The following is a 20,721-nucleotide window of genomic DNA, read 5'->3' as shown; positions in this document are numbered from 1 at the left end:
TTCGGCTCGATTGCGTCGGGTGTTTAACGGTCGCATTTTAATTGATTTCCGTCTAGCTTTTAACGACTCCTACAAACGCGTTTCAAAATCCATCGAAAAATCACCGTTGCGCCATTGATAAGAGAAGATATTCGCGCGGTGATTTCTCACGACGCGCGACGAGGGGAAAAAAGGGAAAAGGAAAATTTTCGTTGCGATTGAATTGTTCCGGTCGATAAAGCTCGGTTCTTCGGCGTGGCCGCGATAGCGGGCTATACACACACAGAGATATGTATCGAGAAACGGTATCGTGATACCGTTTCACGAGTCACGTCTCATCGTGAGTGGGTAAGTCTCCGAAGGTTTCATGTATCAATAAGTATCAACGAGTATCGATACATGAATCTAGTCTCCCTATCGATGGAATACATAGAGACCGAAACAATGATACTAAGATATGTCTCAGCTTGTTTTCAAGTGTGTAGAGTAATCTCGCGATAGATCCTATAGCTAATCGCCACTGTGAAGTTGACACCTCACTTTCAAAAATCATGCACTCTTTGTCGGTACTAGAGATAAGTGTTACCTGCTACATATCGCAGTGTGTGTATGTGTATAGTACATGATCTGAGACATATCTTATCGAGATGGTATCACGATACTGTTTCTTGATATATATATATATATATATATATATATATATATATATATATATATATATATATCTGTGTGTAGCCCGCTTTAACGAGCGAGACTTCCGAATGTTTTCCGAACATTTCGAATTCACCGAAGGGGACCGAGGTGAACTCGCACGAAAACGCGCAAACGAGCTCGGTATTGATCACCGAATCTCGCGCGGCCGATCGTTCCGCTCGTAAATACCGAATTCGCGTAAATATCGTATTCCGCGGGTGCGCGCATATATGCACGCTCACGTGCGTACGCGGTTTGTGTTTTCCGCGGTTTTTGGACGGGGGGGAGTCGTTTCTGCGCGATATTCAACGAGGTAAGGGCCAACCGACAAAAATACGCGGCCCGTCATGCTGTTCGATTCCCCGTGTAGGGCGCGCGATCGATCGCGGCATCGCTGAAATATGTAACAAAAGCCGCTTTTCTCAGTTCCACGAAAATTTTCGGCCGCGTGAAATCCAAGGACGAAGACGAAACGTTACTGTCCGACGTAAAATCCGCAAATCGCAATGTTTCCCGATACTTTGCGCCGTTATCTCGATTTTTTTTGCAGAGCGCGACGCGAGATATCCATATGAAATATTTCGCTCGCGTAAAATAACGCCCCACGCATCATAAAGTTATACGCGCAGGTTCAGCTGACTGAGGCACTTTTTTTCACGCGAAATCGCCAAGTCGAGTTAAAATTAAAGAAGAAAAAAAAGGGAAGAGAGAAAGAAATTCCACCGCTGCCGCCGCACGCTGCACTGCGAAAGAAGGGCGGCGGTAACGGCACCGCCCCGACATTGCGATATATTTTTATGGGTGTGGGGAGTTGGGGGTTTTACGATTCTTTACGATCTACAATTCAGTTCGTCCGACACGCAAATGTGGAAGGAGGAAATCGCCCGCCTCGGCGCGTCTTGTTGTCTCGGTTCATCAACGAGTCCTCGCCGATCGCGAGGGCGCGCCTTATCGTCGGTCCCGCGCGCTCGCATGACAATCGATTTGCGGATATATAACGAGCGCGCGACCCTGCGATTTCGCGATTCTATGACCAATCCAGTTGTCGGAACGAGACGCCCGATGCTCTGAGCCGAGACAGCGCGAGCGAGCCGTGTGCGGACAATTTCCTCGAGCAACTGGGATGTCCAACTTCTCGTCGAGTAACACTTAAGGGTTGGTAAGAAGAACGCAGCTTAATGTATTCGTCGAGAGAGGTCGGTACATCTTTCCCTCTTTTCTTTTTCTCGTTTCGGCACGTGGTCTTACATGAGTGCCCCAGCTCGCACGCACCGCACGTTTCACGTAGCAGATTTCATTACAGCTTGATCTGTAATTCGTGATCGAGTGCGCCGAGGGGCACGCAAGTAAGAGCGCATCCGAACAAACGCGTTCGCTTCGCGCCTGAGTCGCGTATGATCATTTTCGTCTCCTTTATATATCAAGGTCTGCCACTTAGCGGTAAGTGCCCCGTCATTGATTTTAGGAAATTTCATCGTCATCGTTGTCATGTTTTGTTAATTATGTATCTCCCGTTGTCGCTGCAAGTGGAAGTTTGCATATAAAATTGAGTGTATTGTGTTTTACGTTTTTATATGTATTTCGAGACCGTTATAATTATCTTATCGTCCTCAGAACAAATTTCATTATGCAACGTGAATGTCTACTCTAGACAGATACTGGATACTTATCTGACCGTACGTTACGCGTTCTGCGATAAAATTAAATCTGTCTCGCGTAAAGTTATCGTTTACACGCGAGTTGAAAATACGCCCGATCGATTCTTGGCGTCATTCTCTGCCAATGACAGACAGACAAATCGAAACCGTTCGTGGCGCCGATCAATACCAGCATGCTTAAAATAAATGTCCGCAACTCGTATCCCGTTGATTTACTAACCCCGGGATTTCAATTCGAGGCGATCGAGAGGAACGTAATTCGCTGCAGTCAAATGGGCTCTCGCGGCCGTCCGTTTTGTCTCGACGAGGAATAAAATTCCGAGAGCGGGGAATTTCACGGGCAACCGTGGGGGCGGTCGCTCGAGGATGCGATATATACTGACGGATCGACGACTGCAAGGGTGCGCGACAAAAACGAAGGAGAACTCGCGCGGGAAACGCGAGACGCAACGCGAAAGAGAAGAAGGAAGCAGCTGCTTCAAGGCAGAAGTGTCATTGCACACCGCGGTGCGGCAGAAACACACGTGCAACAGGTGAAAGGCAGGTATCGAGCACCTCGTTCATATTTCCCGATGTCTATAGTCTCGCCCAGGCGGAGAAAAATTTTATTGTCGCCCCCCCCCCGCAAAACTGCGAGTCGCGCGTCATGACTCGATTAAAAATTTGAAAAATGCGGCACTCGCCGCGCCAGGTGATTCGTGGAGTGGAATTTTTCGGCTTTGTGTGCTCGTATCCTCAATTTTTTTCCTTCCGTTTTGCTTCGTCGGCCGACTAATTTGTCAGGTATTTTCCCGGGCGTATACGTTTAATTATGCCTATGTGTGCGAACGAGAAGATTGCCGTTATCATCAGCACGCGAGAACACGCTGGTAAACTTTCGCGATTCCTATCGGAACACTGCCCAATTAAGAATTTCTCTATGGTGCAACATAGGGATGATAACTTGGAATATCTCTCTCTTTCTCGCTTTAAGCGAGATTTTGCGACGATTTTCCTTGCCGCGGCGAATAGCTTTGAGTGCACTTGCGCATTTGCATTCCCCCCATCTTGTTCCTTGAATAGGGTCGCATTTGAAATTTTCTTTGCCCTTTGAATTTTCGAGAATAAGCTCGGGTGACGACGAGCGGCTAAATTGCCGTGGAAAGATCGTTTGTTGAAGCGTATTTCACGCGGCGTGAATGTGGGTGATGCGAAAGGGAACGGCGGGGGTGAATGAAAATCTGCGAGATTGTTCGCGGTCTATCATTCGCGAATGCAAGTGGCGTGAGAAACATGCGCCTTGTGTCGCTTGGCAACAAGAAACCGTCATGTGGCACAACCACCGCGCGCACGTATATGATGTGTATATACGTGTACGGGTAGCGTAAACCGCAAGCCGCCGATCAGCATATACGCGCGCGAATATTTATTGACGTGTTATGCGCTTAAGGTAGATTAGACACGCGCGAGTTCGTAATTTGCGAGGCGCGTGCCAAATCCGGTTAGCTCTGGTAATCGCGTTTCTTGGTAATCTGGCACTGCGTTTCTTCTCGTTTCTTTTGTAAAACGTGAAATAGAGGAGAAAATTACGGTTTCAGTTTTACGGCTTAAACGTTGCACGCACGTTCGATTTGTGCGTGTGGATTCAATTTATCGGTCTTCACATAATTAATGAACGTACGTCAATCTCCATTTACGCACGATTCGAATTAACGCAAAATTATTGCGGCAACTACGATATTGCTCTTCCGATATGGTACATAACGTATACTATGAAAACGATACAGCGCTGGAAATATTTGTGTATTCAGCTCAGGACTCTTTCGCCAGCTCATCCAACCTGGTCAACCTGGCTAACGTAATCAACACGCAATTAATATGTTCTCTGTAGTAAATAATATCGACGAATGAGATCAGATTTCTAAACAATTTTTTACTTCCACTTGCAAGACTCCGAGAACGTGTTTGGCAAACGTCATTGGAATAATTAATTCGCTGCCTCGAGGATATCGATCCTTTTGAAGGATCGCCCCGAATCAAGATACGAGAATCAACGATAACGACAAAAATCTCTCGATAAGATGAGGGCACGCTGATATGTGCGCGAAGCGAACGCGAACTTAGCCTAAGCTTTGCCCACAGCGAGTACTCATTCTTTGGAGATTCTACGTTATAATTTATTTTTCTGTTACAGAGCATTCTTTCATTTTTTCAATTAATCGATTCGATCCGTGTCCCTCCACGTGTTGCTACATTATTTAACAATAGTGTTGCTATAGTAGGTGTTATGCGTGTTACCTTCATGTAAATCGAAACAAGACGAAAATAAGATACAAAGTTTCTTTTAAATTAAACTTTCCTGGTGCGCGAAACTTTTTCTTTAATAAAATTCACTGTTTCGGCTACGCGTTAAGAATCAAGCTTTTATTTCGTAACAAGTTCGCTATTAAGTATCCTGTAAACCAAACTTGAAGGAGACTCATGATATTGTTATTAAGATCACGGAACTCTGTGGAAAGTATCTCCAGCAAATTGTAATCTGTGTTGACGATCAATGGAGTAGTTGAAGTTTGGCTGATCGGTAGGTCGGATGTATTATATTCGTGGGTGTAAACTTCGACCCAATATTCAATTAATTCTACCGCGTTTGTCCCTTTCCCTCCGTAATTTTCTCTAGGTGCGCTGTGTGTGTATGTATTTCATACGTGATCGCGTGTATACGGCATATCTTAATCCGCACAGTTGGCGGTTCATTGATTTGTATTACAGATGACCCATCTGCCGTGAAACAGGGGTTAAGGATATATTCGGTTTACGATTAACAGTTCACCGACAATAATCTAACGTTGGGTCACGATCCCTATTCCATCTTTCATATTGCCGCGGGAATTTATGACCTGCTTGTCAACGGAATCTTATAACAGTTGTAAATTGCGAGTTATTATACAGGAAACACTGTCGTCGTAAGATAGCAGAGCTTATTTATAAGTTACAATTTTGCTGATAATTCCTCAAAGAATTCGACTTCGAATTGAATACGTTCGTAGATGTTTGAAAAACTTTTCGATAGAAATTTGTTCGATTAAATGCTGATAACACTTGTCACGTAATCTGTAGTTGCTAAATCTTGGGAATTACCTTTATGATCATGTTGATGACCACGTGACATACTATTGCATTCTGCTATGTCGGTCGAAAGAAAATTTTTGGCAACACACGGTGTATGTTACTGCGAATGGTCAGTTGAAGAAAAGGCCAACGGATCGAAGCGTCCCGGAGGTGGTTGGCACGAGGATCGATCGAGAATTAGCTCTCGTGGGTGTCGGATCAAAGCGCGCGTGCGACCAAAACGGAGAATGTCAAGAATGAGGACTCGCCTGTCTCTGGCACGGAGACGTCACTCAGCTATCGACTCCACGGAAGGTAGGAAGTTCAGTCTGGACTCACTATAGTGGATCGGCAGATTGCAAATGATTTGACCCTTGGACGATAGACTAAACGTGTGGCGGATCGCCGAGGAGGAATTGCTCTCGAGGAGGAAAGATGAGAAATAAAAAGGAGAATGAAAAAAGCTGGATTGTAGAAAAAGAGAGAGGGGAGAGAGAAGGCAGAGAGAAGGTGGTGAGGAGGGGGGAAGGAGGAGAGGAGGGGGGGGAGAGAGAGAGAGAGAGAGAGAGAGAGAGAGAGAGAGAGAGAGAGAGAGAGAGAGAGAGAGAGAGAGAGAAAGAGAGCGACGGGAGAGGGTCGGGAGGAGTCCTCGCAAATTGTTCATAAACGAAATGGCCGGAAGCATCGGCGATGACGAAGCGACCGGAAAATTGCACGGAACGGGAGCGTCGTCGTCGTCAGTTATCCCGCTGAATGAACGCGAGCGAGGCGTCTCTCTTTCTCTCTCTCACTCTCTCACTCTCTGACTCTCTCACGCCTCGGATAAATCGACTCGAGAGGAAAGTGATCCTTGGCTGCTGCTGCTGCTGCTGCTACTGCTGCTGCTGGCGCGATTACGTAAAGTGGTGCGTAGTCGCGGATTACGCGCGAGCACACTTCCGTAATCCGCCATCGACACGAGTAAGAGGAGCATTAATTTCTCCTCCTTTGATCGTTTTTCCCAATCGACGTCATTCTTTAATCGATACCGTGCACCAGCCTTCGCGTTATAGATTTTGATAATTGGCATCATTTTACGTATAATGTTTAATATCGCGGAATTTGAACAAGTAGTGATTAAAACGCTTTTAGATATATATGTACTCGTACTTCTTGGATGTAAGATCTGTCGTGTCGCCGATTATTTCATTAAGCGTTGAATCAATTAACATTTTCTTAGAGCGTAGAAGGCGTGGCTTATTCTGTCAATGGTGACAGATTTCACTCGTTATTCGACCGCATTTGACAATTTGATTGAGAGATTAGTATTACGCTCTGTCGAGTCAGTGATACAGGTCGATATATGATCGGCCATTGATCTCTTTATCTTCGCATTAAAAAAGGTATAAGAAGCAATACTTCTACGTGAAAAATCAGCGTGTAAGAATTTAGATGGATCACTCGATATACATAATACTTACAAACGGTAAGTAAAATGTCTTTTCTTTAATGGTTTCAACGCTCGAAAAAAATCTAAATTATAAATGCTCGAAAGAGCTCTATTATTTCTCGATGTACTCGCAACATTCCTTAATTAACGTTTGTCAACAAGCTACTGAATTACTCGAGTACTATCCAGCTTCGAATCGAAACTAATTCCGAAGCAGCGGAAAACACAACGCGAAGTGCACAACAGGCTCACCTTCCTCTAGCTACGAGTTATCGTCGTGACAAGATATGCACGTCATGCGCAGCAAAGAGATCACCGTTACATGCACGAAAAATTGTTAAAGCGGTATTAGGTGGGAAATAGAAAGATAGTCCGAGAGATATTGAATATATGAAGCGTATACATACATCAGGCATGCGTCTTTAATCGTTGTAAAAATTAAAAAAAAAAAAATATATATATGAATGGACGGAAACTTAAACTTGGAACTCAGGAAATCGAGAAGAATTCGGGAAGAGCCAGGAGGACAGTTATTCGAAAAAGAAAGTCGGCGTAGGACAATCGGTGCGGAGTCGATAGTAGAACGGCGTGGACGTGTGCTCCATGCAAAATTGTTTCCCAGCTCAGACATAATCACGTGGTCCCTGCTTTGACTGGTCGATGTATGTGTGTGAAGCATGTATAAGTATAGTTTGAGTCAGTTGTGTATTCGCGGTCGTCCTAAACACCTTTCTACGTCTGCAGTATCGTCTCTTTTTCGCGTGGGGAGACGCGAAGGGTAATCTGTGTATTTGCATATATAAATCCCGAAATCATCATGTTGTCTTATTTTCCGTCGTTTTCGTTATTTCTCCACTCTTTTTTTTTCTGGTCTTTTTTTCATTCTTTCCCTATTCTTCTCCCGCTTCTTATTGCTTTACTTCCGCACTTCTCATCGTATATACCCTATGTATGTATGTATATATGTATATATATATATAGATATAGCGAAAGCTCTCGTTTGATACTCGAAGGAAAAGCCCGTGAAAGCAAAGTAACACCGGCAAGCGACATCAGCCCATCATAGCGCCCTCCTCTACGTAGGAAGGTTAAATGTATATGTCGACACCATTGTATATATAAGATTCAACATAGCTATAGCCAATTAGTGTGCTCAGATTGCGCTCGTGATGTGGTTGCAAGATCTTGGTTATTTTGACTGTGTTCATCAGACAAGTCGTTTCCCCAGCACTCCGAAGGAAGATTCCCAATTAATTCGATTCAGCGCGCAATTAGAATAAAAATAAATCGTTCGGAAACAGAGAAAATGGATCAAATTAGCGTGTCGATGAAAAGTCGATTTAACACCGCACGGACCAGTTGTGAAATGCGGACGGGCATAAAAAAAAATCAAAATTTTATTGTCACGAATAAAACGCGCGCGAACGAATTTCCGTCGAAAACAGTAAATGTTTATGCCTGCGCCTCGTAAAATCGTCTCTGCGGCATAGAGACCACGCCCGTCCATTAACTGCGCGTTGAGTTGTTTCTGTGAGTTGAATAAATAAATTTGTTTATCAGGACAAAACTAAATTTTTATGCGCGGACGTAGAGCCGACAACGTGATTCCTCGTTTATATTTGATCAGTTTTTGTGAGCGCGCTCTGTCACCGTGTCGAGATAGGAAGATATCTAAATTCGATTTAATAAAGTAATAGATCCGCGCGAATACCAGCGAATAAGCAACGTATGTGTATATGCCAGTGTAAAACGGATGATTATGGCGATGCTATTACGGGGCATGGTGAAGTTGCTGTGAAGCTAAAATGAGCGTGAAGTTAAAATGGACTGAACTTAATGGCGAATGTAATTTAAGAGGAGGAGTCCCCGTTGGGGACTGCGGGCGATTTTATAATGGCGGATGAAGTACTTTGGGCGCAAAGCGGTGGCGTTGTCTACGGGAAAGTATGCTTTTGTCCGAGACAATTTCCAAGATTTAAAAGAACCGCATAATAATACTTCGGCCGAGTGATCGATTTCGACGGCGGACAGAGATGCACCGCGCCGTCTTTTCACATCTCGCGCGACGACGTCCTCGTTATTAAAGGCAACCATCGATCGGAAAACCGTTCCCGTCCTATGAACGTTTTATGAGAGCCGCTAATAACACTCCGGTCCGGCACTATCAACGGTGATTCGAAAGACATTGATCCCTCATTAAGATTCCATTATTATCGAGTTTGCCTTTCGGTCGGTGACAAAGTTCGATGAACCAGTGTACGCAAGCACTTTACGGTCAATTTATTATATGTGATATGACGACGACGACGACGAAACACCGGAGAGAAAGAGGTACAAAAGTGGACAGATTATTTATTATTTAACCGCGAAATTTATCGGAGAACTGATTTTACCCCCGGACGTGCAAATCGTGTTAAGTTCGATCGTGTCTTAAAGAGTTCGCGCGACACGATCGTTGCACATAAAAATACAGCGCTTGAAATCTCTAGGTATTCAAAAATATTACTTATTATAAAAGAAACTTGTGTATGAAAATTTGCATACAAAAATTGATTCATTAACATGACTCTTGAGATATATATATATATAATATAAGAGATATATATATAATATTTCATTCTGTCAAACTAGTTGTACTACAAACTACAGACAAATGATTAATTTGTGAATACCGAAATTGCAAACGCTGAAATGTGTCTGAAATATGTATGTCCCACGGTAAATTCTGTCTGTGCCATGATTAAGAGGTACAGATGGGTGTTACGCGAAATGACACGAGGAACTTCACACGCATTTAGACAAATAATGACCAAATTTATTGCCCCCGGACTGGAAATCGATGGGACCGCGACCGCGTAGCGGAAGAGAGAGTACGAAGATTATTTATTACCCGCGAGATAGCCCCCGTCTGAAAAGCAATAATAGTTTTTTAATCTTATCGACGTCGGCCGTATTAAAGCGAGGAGAACAAAGAAGAATGACGGAGTGTTTGTAAATTTATCGGCAGTGACAGCGAGGAAATAGTTCGACGCGCAATTTATAAGAATGCTAAAGCATGCACCTTATTTATCGTCAAAGCGTGCAACAAAGCCGCCACGGGCGGTTAATGATTTTGATATTATTAAAATCAATAACGCCGATGAATCGAGAAATTGCCACAAAATACAACATAGGCACAAAAGAGCGTGAAAATTACGTATTAATTTTCATAACTTTAAATTTCAATATTTTGCGGCATTTATTTGGTTGAATAAATAAAAATATTCAAACAAATAAAAATATATATATGTGTATGTGCGTATGATGATTAATTTAATTTCGATCTGGCCGATTTTGCTTCGACAAAAAATATTTCTTTTAAATGACGGTAATAACACTAACAATGGACTTTAGTGGCGAATCGTTAAAAATTTTATGAACATGTGTGTGTATGTGTGTGTGTGTGGGTGAAACACTTGTTGTTCTCATTCCATCCCGTCGCGATAAGTGCATTATCCGTTAGCGAACATTCGCTGAGCTTTATTACGATGCGGTGCAATGTTTTACGGTGTATCAGCAGCAAACGGAAAATCACGATTTGTCATTTTCAGTATACTTTATAGTCCGGCACTACCAATCGTCGCATGATTCACCAACGTCGCGATAAATCGTTACCATAAAGTATGATTCTTTCTCTCTTGCGCGCAAATCGTGAAATATGTCGCAATAAAGATATCGGACAGTCCATGTTGAATTTTTGTGTGCAAATGTCCCTTTTCGCAAATCGGGAAACATAAATATTCTTATATGAGACATCCTGTCGTGAAAGGATTTAATACATGTAATTTATCCGCGTTCACATCATTAAACGACTTTTAAAATTAGAACGTCAAAAATTAATTATGCATCGCGCTTGAATCGAATATTTCTGGAAAGTATAAGAGACGTCTTTTAAACTAATTGCAAGATATTGTGACTTCATGCATCATTATCGAACGAAGCATTAAAAATAAAGTAAAAATTATTCAAGAATTATTAAATTGAAATTCAATGCAGATTGCGAAGCTAACGGAATTTCTTTAAATCAGACAGATTCTTTAAGTCAAGCGTAATAAAATACCAAATTACGTTGATTCTCATTAATTCTGTGTGTCAGGGAGTGATTTCGAGCGACAAAACGAACTAGCGTGCCTCTCTACGCTCTGATCGCGAACAGTTCTTTGCGCGAGGGTCTCGAGGGGCTGGAAACTGTCACGGACGTGGCGAAGTGTCGAGGCCGGGTCGTAAGTAAAATGAATTTAACATTTGGCGTTTATATGCGGCCTGCAAACTGCGCGCCGTGGGAACGAGCTCGACAAACTCGACGTCGCGAGTTAGGCGCGATGTCGTATATGCCTAATATCCGCCGTACGCGCGCATCCACGGCTTCTGTACACATTTACGACGACGGGAATCAGTTGCCATACGGCGCCAAAATTTATCGCTTACCTAATGGAGAGAGGCGGATTCACCGTGAGCTTACAATAACGGCCTGCATCCCCGTCAAACTTTATTGGCGTTTTATATCAATGCGAATTTGATAGTTCAACGTGCAAAAATTACGACAGCTTGTACGAACTTAGAACTTTGAATTATTCATATATTGGCAGACTGCCAATTTCAAATTTGAGATTAAGTAGATAGTAGAGAACTTATGCAACACCGGAATTAAACGAGAATTTTGCATAGAACTTTGATAATTGATAATTTGATAATTTGATAATTGATGGGAGAACTTACGGGCGATTAAATCACGACAAAGAAGCAAAGATGAATATCTCACCTTTCTCTCTCTCTCTCCGACGAGATTCTCTGATGCGTAATTTTCTCCGGAGCGGAAACGTCGGAGTGCAAATGTCACGATTATTATCGTGAAGAACGTTATAGAAAAGATCATTGAGGATAATTACCTTGTAACAGAGAGATTAGGAAAAGTACATTATATATGTATAGCGAGTTGCTCGCTTTAAATACAGGCAACGGCAATTTATCTAGCGCCGGGCGGATGTAATTATCATTGACAATGCACGTTGAAGTATCTGCGACACAATCTACGAGAGTGTCAAAATCGTTCCATTAACGATGGTCGCCACAGGTTATCCGCAATTCAGATATTGTATAATCGAATAGAGCTAGTTTAACAAAATTTCACCCTCGGCTCTCGAAATCCGCGTTACAAAATTACATCTAAAAGTAAGCTCGCGTCTAATAAAATCAAGCGACGTGCGAGGCAAGCTAATTTCTTATTTATGCCATACAAGATTAAACAAATTAATTTTATCCCTCAATCTTTTTATCAAAATGTGACATTAATGCGTTACATTTTACATCAAACGTCAAATCAATTCTCTAAGAAATGTTAAATGTAATTAACAGTGAGAAATGACAAGTGCAGTTCATGAACTGTTGAGAAATTCGCGACAAAGTGATTACGATCGAGTAAATAAGGTAATCTCAAGTGCTTTCTGAGATTATAGAATTGATGCCGTCGATTCGACGCATGGAAATAGCGTTTCCATAATAGTGCGAGGAAATCGCTCCATTAATGGTGATCACCTCAAGTTACCCGCAATTTGGAAATAATTGGACAGGGCAAAATCGAATCCGACGATTTAAGCCTTGCGCCATCGGCATATTTCCGCACGTTAATCGACATCTGTGATGCTGCACAATTTACATTTTGTGTGCACAAAATAGTGCGTAAGTGTTCTCAATCTATTTTGCACGATAAAATTGATTATGCTTTTGTCAAAGCGCATTTAAATAAAAATCGGTGAAATCGACCATTCACAAAATGACGTATTCCTTCCGCCTCGGGGCGGACCTGGAAAATTGCCTGGAAAAAAAAATCCACTCAAAACGTTATGAAATTTTCAATGAAACAGCATTGAAAACGCGACTGGACACGATTCTCGCGATGAACATTCTCTTCTGGAGTGCTGGGTATCCCTGACACTTTCCTATATCTGACTTTGTCTCTTTTCTCACGCGGCACTCGATCTAACTCACACATTATAGAAAACGGTGCGTGTGATACGTGTCGTACGTGTGTAACATGTAATGCTATATATCATATATATATATATATGCCTATTATGTATATAGATCCGAGCTGAAGCTACGAAGCGTGAGAACGGCTATCTATGGAGCATCGCTATTGTGTGTTGCACTTGTGAGTCTTGTGAGTCGGACAGAAGAAGCCGCGAGATGCCCGTCACGGGCGCGGGATAGGGTTTTTCTGGTCACGGCTGGGACGAGGTGGGAGGCGGGTCGAGTCTCTCATGGCAGCGAGGGATCCCTGATAGCGAACGGACAACGAAAGTGGCTTTATTTCCGACGGCGATAGAGCGCCGAGGATCCCGCGGGGATCCCCGCTTCGCACCACCGAGGGGCGACGCAGACGGGATAATTCTCGGTAGTTTTCCGCATGGAAATTCGGCCGCGAGCTCGTTAAGCGAGAACGAGACGCGTATCCATAATTGGTAATTGGACGGTAATTAAGCGGCGAGAGCCGCGATTAAATCACGTTTTTATCGCTGCGATTTCGACGACCAACTAATTACTTATTAATTTCAAAATATGCGTCGTATTAGAAAATTATATCAATATTCATATAAATATATATCTTTATACATTTTTTAAACATACATTCGGTGAGTTTTAATTACAACCGTCTTGTGTATATTTAATAAATTTGAGCGGTAGATGTATATAGCGTTAATAAAATATTAAATTAAACAAAAAATTTATTATTAGTTTTTGAATGGCTTTATATTTCACACTAGCTGAAATATATTATTATGACTGATTGTAATTCATGTTTTCACAATAACGAAACATCAAATGCAAATTGACAAATACAAATTTTTAGTATTCAGAAAATTTACATTGATAAATCAGAAATTTCTGAAGATTTTATCATAATGGTATCATCACGCATCGCACACAATAAATAAAAATTTTGCGACAAACTTTCCCAAAGATCGTAATCGTGAAAATGGAGATCCTGCTCTCCTTTGTCGCACCGCACGGCGGGCTATATCGCACTTGGGACAGCCACATTTCGCGGTCCCTCGCTCTCTGTCACCCTTCGCTTCCGGTTCACCCGAGTAAAAGCGCGTGTAGCTCATTCGGAAGAATTTAAGGGATCGATAATCTTAGTGCTCTTTCGGTGTGTATTGAGCGTGTGTCGGTGTGTAAGTGGAGACAGTAGTGTACCTGGTTGCCGTCGTAGGTCCAGGATCCGAACTTCATGTCACAGTGTTGGTCGTCAAAGGGGAACCAAGTGATGTCTATCTTGCATGTGCTCTTGAAGATGCCCGGAGGGACGTACAGGCAACTGCCGTTATGCGTGACCACCACGTTTGTTTGGTACGTCCCGTCGAAACCCTCATCCGCACTAACGTTTCATATCACACTTTCATTAATTACCCTCGTCAGTCGTCAATCGTGATCGTTTCGCGGCCGGTTTAATCGCGCGTCTCTTTAATCATCGCGCGATGGAGCGGGAACGTCATCGGTTCTTGTTGCTGCCGGCAAGATCTCGCAGGAAGGATATTAACAGACGAAGAACGACGACTGTCACGTTTACGTCGGAGGTAAGGAGATGGATGGAGATATTTGAAGAATGGGAATTTCTCCGTTCCAATTACATTTACTTGCGACACCGTAATATCCATTAGAAACGCTGTCTTGCGCGGAAAAAAATTAAGCAGATTCATGATTAAGCGCAATTAGAAATGACGAGATTACCGATCTTTATCTTACTTTACGAATAACGCGCTGTATTTCCTCACGTATTATATGACTTGTACTTTCACCATTTATCTAAATCATCTTTCTTGCAATATCCTGAATGAATAATAAGATGAGAATCGCGAAGGTGAAGGAGAACGATAAAACGGGACACTCGCGAATGTTATTCATGCCATGAAAATGCAAACCGTTTAGGACCGCTTTTACGAGAGGCTCTTTAAGTGCGACCTGGAACTGAAAAAGGGCGAAAGGGTTCGAAAAGGTGAAAAGAGAAAAGAGAAAGAAAAAGAGAAAGGATACTGTGAGCCAGTTCGTGTTAATCCCTCAAGAATAATTCGAAGCGACCACTTAAACAGCGTTAAAGGATAAAAGCGGATACTTATACTTGTACCGGTCTCGGGAACCTGTGCGCGCGAATTTTTATGACATATTTATATGGCGGCTTATTAAGATTTTGAATGTCGCATGTTGGGGCATGTCGCGGCAAACGCGCGAGGGTGTGCGAAAGGTTATTCCTCCGGGAAACGTGCTAATAAATGGGACGGCCCTGTACGCTGTTACACAAAGTACACGCTTGGCAAAGATAAATCGAATATTACGACAATCTTGCGAGACAACTTGTAGAAATTGATACTGAGTGCTCGCGAAAATGTTCGATGTAGGTGGCATTGACGTTAATGTTCCCTTGAAATCGCTACGAGAAGGCGCCATCGGCATTGTCGAAGGTTTCGAGGATGTCATTCTCGCCAATCGAAAATCGATACCGCCGTATCGTTAAAGCCCTTGCGCTTCTCTCGTTACTTTTACACGTTATCGCGAAATGGAGAACGAAGGGGATAAGACGGAGGATGACGGGGAATAAAGGGGCGCTTCAGTGAGTCTTCTTGAGAAGAATAAAGTTAATTAATTCCAGCAGAGAATTGAATTTTTTTTTAGCACCATTGTGTTAATCATTATCTTGTATCTCTTCGTACGTGATCTTGCCGCGCTCGTCCGTTCATTCGCAATGAGATATTAAATATTCGGTCTCGTCGGTTTTGTGTGTTTTACCATTTGTCCCAGATCGCGGAGATGAGCGACGTTTTCTCTTTCGATGTCGATCAACGCGCGTTTTAATCGAACGCGCGCGCGCGCGCGCGCGTGCAACCCGGTATCAGGGAAAATTGGCTTTATGAAATTGATCGGTGCGAACCGCTCTTTATGAACTCTCTAATGTACGTTTACTCCGGCGCATCATGGATAGCGGCATTGCCGTCGTTGTTGTGTGGCTAATGAAGACTAACGAGAAACGGGATTTCGCCCAAAAAGTGTGTCCGGCTAATTAATCTCGTTCGTGCACGACGGAACGAAACTGTGTTGCAGCGAGTACCGGGCATTGGATTTTGTCGATCGTGTTCCTCTTTTACGTGAACCTCGTTATTCGTTGCCGCATTTGTCTCTGAATGCGCGCGAGGAGCGCGCGGATACGCCGGGATACAGTACTAGGTACTACGGGAGTTTTGTGACCGTTATTGTGATGATATTGTTATTGTGCGAATGCGTGTTAATTAGCTACGAAGAAAAATACTGCACGGCTATACAGCAATTTGTAACAGAATCGTAAGAAACCGCGCACGTGGCATCCGGACATTATAGGCGATCTGGTCAATAGAACCCGCAATAACGACGCATCGGAATTTAATGATCGAATTGTAAGGGGGCTAATTATAACGACATCGAGGGACGCATTAATATATAGATTAATAGCGCTCTTCTGACGGATTATCGCGAGATTGACAGATCGTTTCCGGCACATCGTCGACAGGATTGACAATTACATCGAGTTGCAACAACACGACCTCGATCTATCTCCAATATGATTTCATAGAATTTTCTTGCATAATAAGGATAAAAGCTCTTTTTTATTTTCATTCTTTGCAAAATGATACTCACGTTGTTTGCCGAGTGGAAATTTAATGAAGTACGGCAAGTAATGTACGTCAGCTCGCTTCCATTATCACTGAGTAATACATTGTAAGGAAAGTTGCGACACTCTTGATATAAGTTAACGTAATCCCGTGTAATGGAAGTTACAATTTAGCTTGACATTGCATTGCACTCGATACCGCGCCATCATAAACTTCCCGCGAACTTGCGAAAGTTTTCGTTAATACCCCTCGACCCTGTGACAACAGTGGCCGCAAAAGTTTCCGCTCCAAGAGAAACCAAGTACCTGAATGCCTATAACGATTGCTCGACGTTAAGTACTTACCCCGGGATGGCTCAAAGGACGGTTAAGAATGTAAGCAAGTTCCGCACATGCCGCAAACTGATGTCGTTACGCGAAATCTTTTTAGCGTTGTTGGCATACGTTGCCTCGGCAAAGTGTGAAACGAAGCGAAAGGGTATTCAACGCGAGTTAAGAGCACCGCGGTATTCTGTGACGATGCGAGTTCGTGCAAAACAAAATTTCAGCGACAAAGTTAGCAGACAAATCGCGATAACTCTATAACTTGTTCGGACTTACATCATACTAATCTGATGCGTTTGATTAGCAGAAAACGCCACATTGCGGCAACAAGTGACACATGATAAGAGCTAGAGAAGTAAAAAAAAAAAAAAAACAGAGAAGATTTACACATTGTTCTACCACGGCGGCGCGACGAAACGGATTTTACTATCATTCGAGATAGTTGCAGTCAGTGCACGATAATCAGGATGCACATATCTCGACATGTTTATCTGGAGCTTAGCGCGATCCGAAAAGCCGACGGAGGAATGAGTAGGAAATCCGCGCGAGAGAGAGAAACGGACAAAAGGATGGTCAGCTCTGTCTGCACCATTGCGATGTTACGGACGTAACTTGTGAGAAGCTTATGCACTTTATTCCCTAAGCAAGCATCTCTGCCGAGGTAACGGCGAATATTTGTACGAAAAGTCCGATCTTGAACGCCTCAATTTCCGAATGGAAAGAACGTTTGTGTGAATTGGACCTTCGAAATAACAATAGTGGAGGTGAATTGCGCAGGTCGTACAAGAACCGTCGAATGTCGTTTCAACCGCAGGACTACTAACGGACAGAAGCTAAGAAAAATAGTGGCTTTAATGGAGATTTAAATTTACGCTTTTGGTGAATTAAGGCTTGAGAGCACAAAAGGTAAAAACTTTGCCTTTCAAAGCTTTAATCAAACGTTGAAATTTAAATTAATCTTTTACCAAAGTAATCTTATTGATTCTAAAATTACTCTTTCTATGTACATTAAAAGAATAGCTTAATTAATGATCAGCTACATTTACAAATCATGATTTTAAATTATTCAGATTTACGCAATTCTCGCGAGAGGCAGAGAGTTCCGTTTAATTAGAAGATTTATTATCAATATGTTTATTAACGTCTCGAAATGTCAATTCAAAAATATCTACTTTCATTTTATCACAAAACGTATGAGTAAAATAATAGCTTTTTGGAACATGTGTAAAATAAACTATGTATATATTGATGGGACATGTTCACATTTATATACCCATACGTTAACGCCGGAAACGATTACATCTTAAGTGTGATTGACTGATAATCAAAGCGCGAGCGAGTAAATAAAATAGCAATTGATGCGGCTGGGAACAGTGGAACGGAAGGATGGGCCTCGAGGATAAAACGCGGCTGGACGGGATTAAAAGACAATGTTTATCGAACCGTTCTCACTTCCTCTTCCTTTTGCGGATTCTAGCCTCTAGTTGCGCCAGCGTGCATCAAAGTCCACGCGCTGTCGCGTTCATGAATTCCGAGAGGCATTTTCGTCGATTGTTCCACGTCGAACAAAGGCGAATCCCACTGCGGTGCCTATTGTCGGGTTTTCGGGATAAATTCTCTGTTCTCGAGGATCGCTGACCCACCCACCGGTCTCTCTATGTTTCCTCTCTGTTCCGTCCGCGAGTTCTCGCTTATGCAGCACGTCGCTCTCGTGGGTCGCGATATTCATGAGAGGAGAGCACTCCGGTGTTGTGAGCAACAAGTAAGTCCCGCGCCCTGGATAGTAGAGGCGGGCACCCTCCTTTTGTTCCGCGAGCAACGAGCGTCCCGCCCTCTCTTCATTGCAAACCGGAATGTTGGGTGTATCTTTAAACAATATCGGCGGGATGGAAGTACTCAAGACCGATTTAAGATACGCGATAATCCAAGGTGAACAAGATCGGCCGAATCGTGAAAAAAGTGGAACGATAATTATCAGAGGCAATTAGGAAACTTGCCGCACAAGAGAGTTCTTTCAACGTACAGCCGGCTGCCCTCAGAAAAGAGACTCTATGACGTACCCCGCAGACGATGAATAAACTCCAGTAAATTTCGCTAGCGAGACGGCAAGGTGTAAAATCGTCTTTTTAATTTCTAAAAACAGCACGGTATCGAGATGCGCAATGGCTTATGTCTTATGTAATCAGAACCTCTGTATTATTATTCACGCTTTAACGAAATCATCTTTAGATGAAACAGCGAACAGATAAGTATACATTTCAATTAGAATGAAGAAACTGAATAATTTTAAATGCTGTGTAAAATAATAGAAAATCAAATAATAGAACAATTTTGGAATTTGTAGAGAATATGATTTGTATTTTGTATAAAAATATGTGCAGGAAACTAGAAATTTTATACAGGATCCGTATCTGATTATGCTAATTCTTTTATCTAACTCAATAATATACTAACATTTTTGGTATTTTACGTTTTATATATATTTGACGTACATGATGTAAAATATTAGTTGCAGAACCCTAATTTTATAATCGATCACGTCTCAGAAACAATTATAAGCAAGTCCAACAATCCACATAGATATGTAGAATTAATGTCTTATACAAAACACGCCTCTTGTTCAAATACACCCTCTTTTCCCTGCCCCTTTCTAAAAAAAAAAGAAAAAGAAAAATTGCGCAACGTTAATTATAGGTTCCGACGCGTCTACGCTCGCGAGTATCCGTCGCGTAGTCCACTCTAATGCGTGCGCCGCGTAAATACCGCGTAAAGGTGAAAATATTACGCGATCGGGTCAGCAGGAATATAAAAATATTATGGATCGATGACGGGAAAAGTCCTGCCCGTCCGTTGGCGACTGCCGCACGCCGCAACGACGCACCCCGACATAATACGCAAGCGCGTGCATTGAGAAATTTCGAAACGTCGATTGTCTACACGTAATATATATGTGAGCATAATAGTTAAATAAATTATTGAAGAATATTGGCGCTGACTTTCTCGCGTGAACCTTCGCGATTTTACTCGGATCGTGACGAAAGCTGTGCGTTTGAGGCGGCAAAGATTCTTCGATCGTCAATTAATCCAATGCCGATACTCGGGTTTAATCGACACGATAATTTAACGTCTAACGTACGTTGCCTTTCTCTTATACGCAGAATTTTATATGTGCGATGAATTTTATCCTAGCGATATCATTCGATATTTTCGTGATTCCTTTTCTAATTCTTCATCGATTTGCAAATTCAATTTTGATCACTGTATTTTTTTAAAAGAGCACAATTTCTGTAAGATAAAGGAGAACAATATTTTTGTAAGAGACCTATATATAATATTTTTATGTAAGAAAACTACTTTTATAGAGAGAAAAAGATCTTGTCATTCCAGCTACAAAGTTATGAAATCGAAATGCGAAACGAAGTTTAGAGATGTTTGCATTTTAGAGAGACGTTAGAGAGACAAACGATCAAGGTGCGTGATCAATTCCTCAGCACGACACAGCATTTCCTAGTTGCGAGCCACCTGTAAATTATCTTCAACTACAGTAGAATACACAGTGTTACTATGGGTGCACGTTTGAAGTATCTGCGTGATAAAGTCTACTTGTATTCTGTGCGATTTTTCTTGTGCGAGAATATATCTGCGTGCCAGAAAAAAAACCAAACAAAAAAAAAACAGAAAAAAATATATACATATATTGTTAGGCACTAAGCACAAACGACAGCACAGCGACACCCTCGTCTCGTATCGTGGTGAGATCGTAAAGCGCTGTCCGTTTCATCTCGTTAGACTTGATCGTTATCATAAACCGACACATGCAACGACTAACGAGCCGCGTATCCGTCTAAGCGCCTTCGCCGCAGAGAGATTGA

General features: G+C 42.4%; 1 protein-coding gene across 3 annotated transcripts in view; it reads right to left on the bottom strand.

The window, feature by feature from the left end:
• The window catches only part of Nachralpha6 (nicotinic acetylcholine receptor alpha6), a 241,146-nt gene that overhangs the window by 96,079 nt on the left and 124,346 nt on the right, over window positions 1-20,721 (bottom strand). For all 3 annotated transcript variants that reach the window (XM_077404959.1, XM_077404958.1, XM_077404957.1), the window contains exon 6: window positions 14,083-14,263. In XM_077404959.1, coding sequence (XP_077261085.1) covers window positions 14,083-14,263 — 181 coding nt within the window. The remainder of the gene's footprint in view (window positions 1-14,082; window positions 14,264-20,721) is intronic.

This window comes from Temnothorax americanus, unplaced genomic scaffold (genome assembly GCF_048541705.1).
Source record: "Temnothorax americanus isolate GAGA-0224 unplaced genomic scaffold, ASM4854170v1 Scaffold2, whole genome shotgun sequence".
Lineage (NCBI taxonomy): Eukaryota > Metazoa > Arthropoda > Insecta > Hymenoptera > Formicidae > Temnothorax > Temnothorax americanus.
This window is presented reverse-complemented; position numbering and strand designations above follow the sequence as displayed.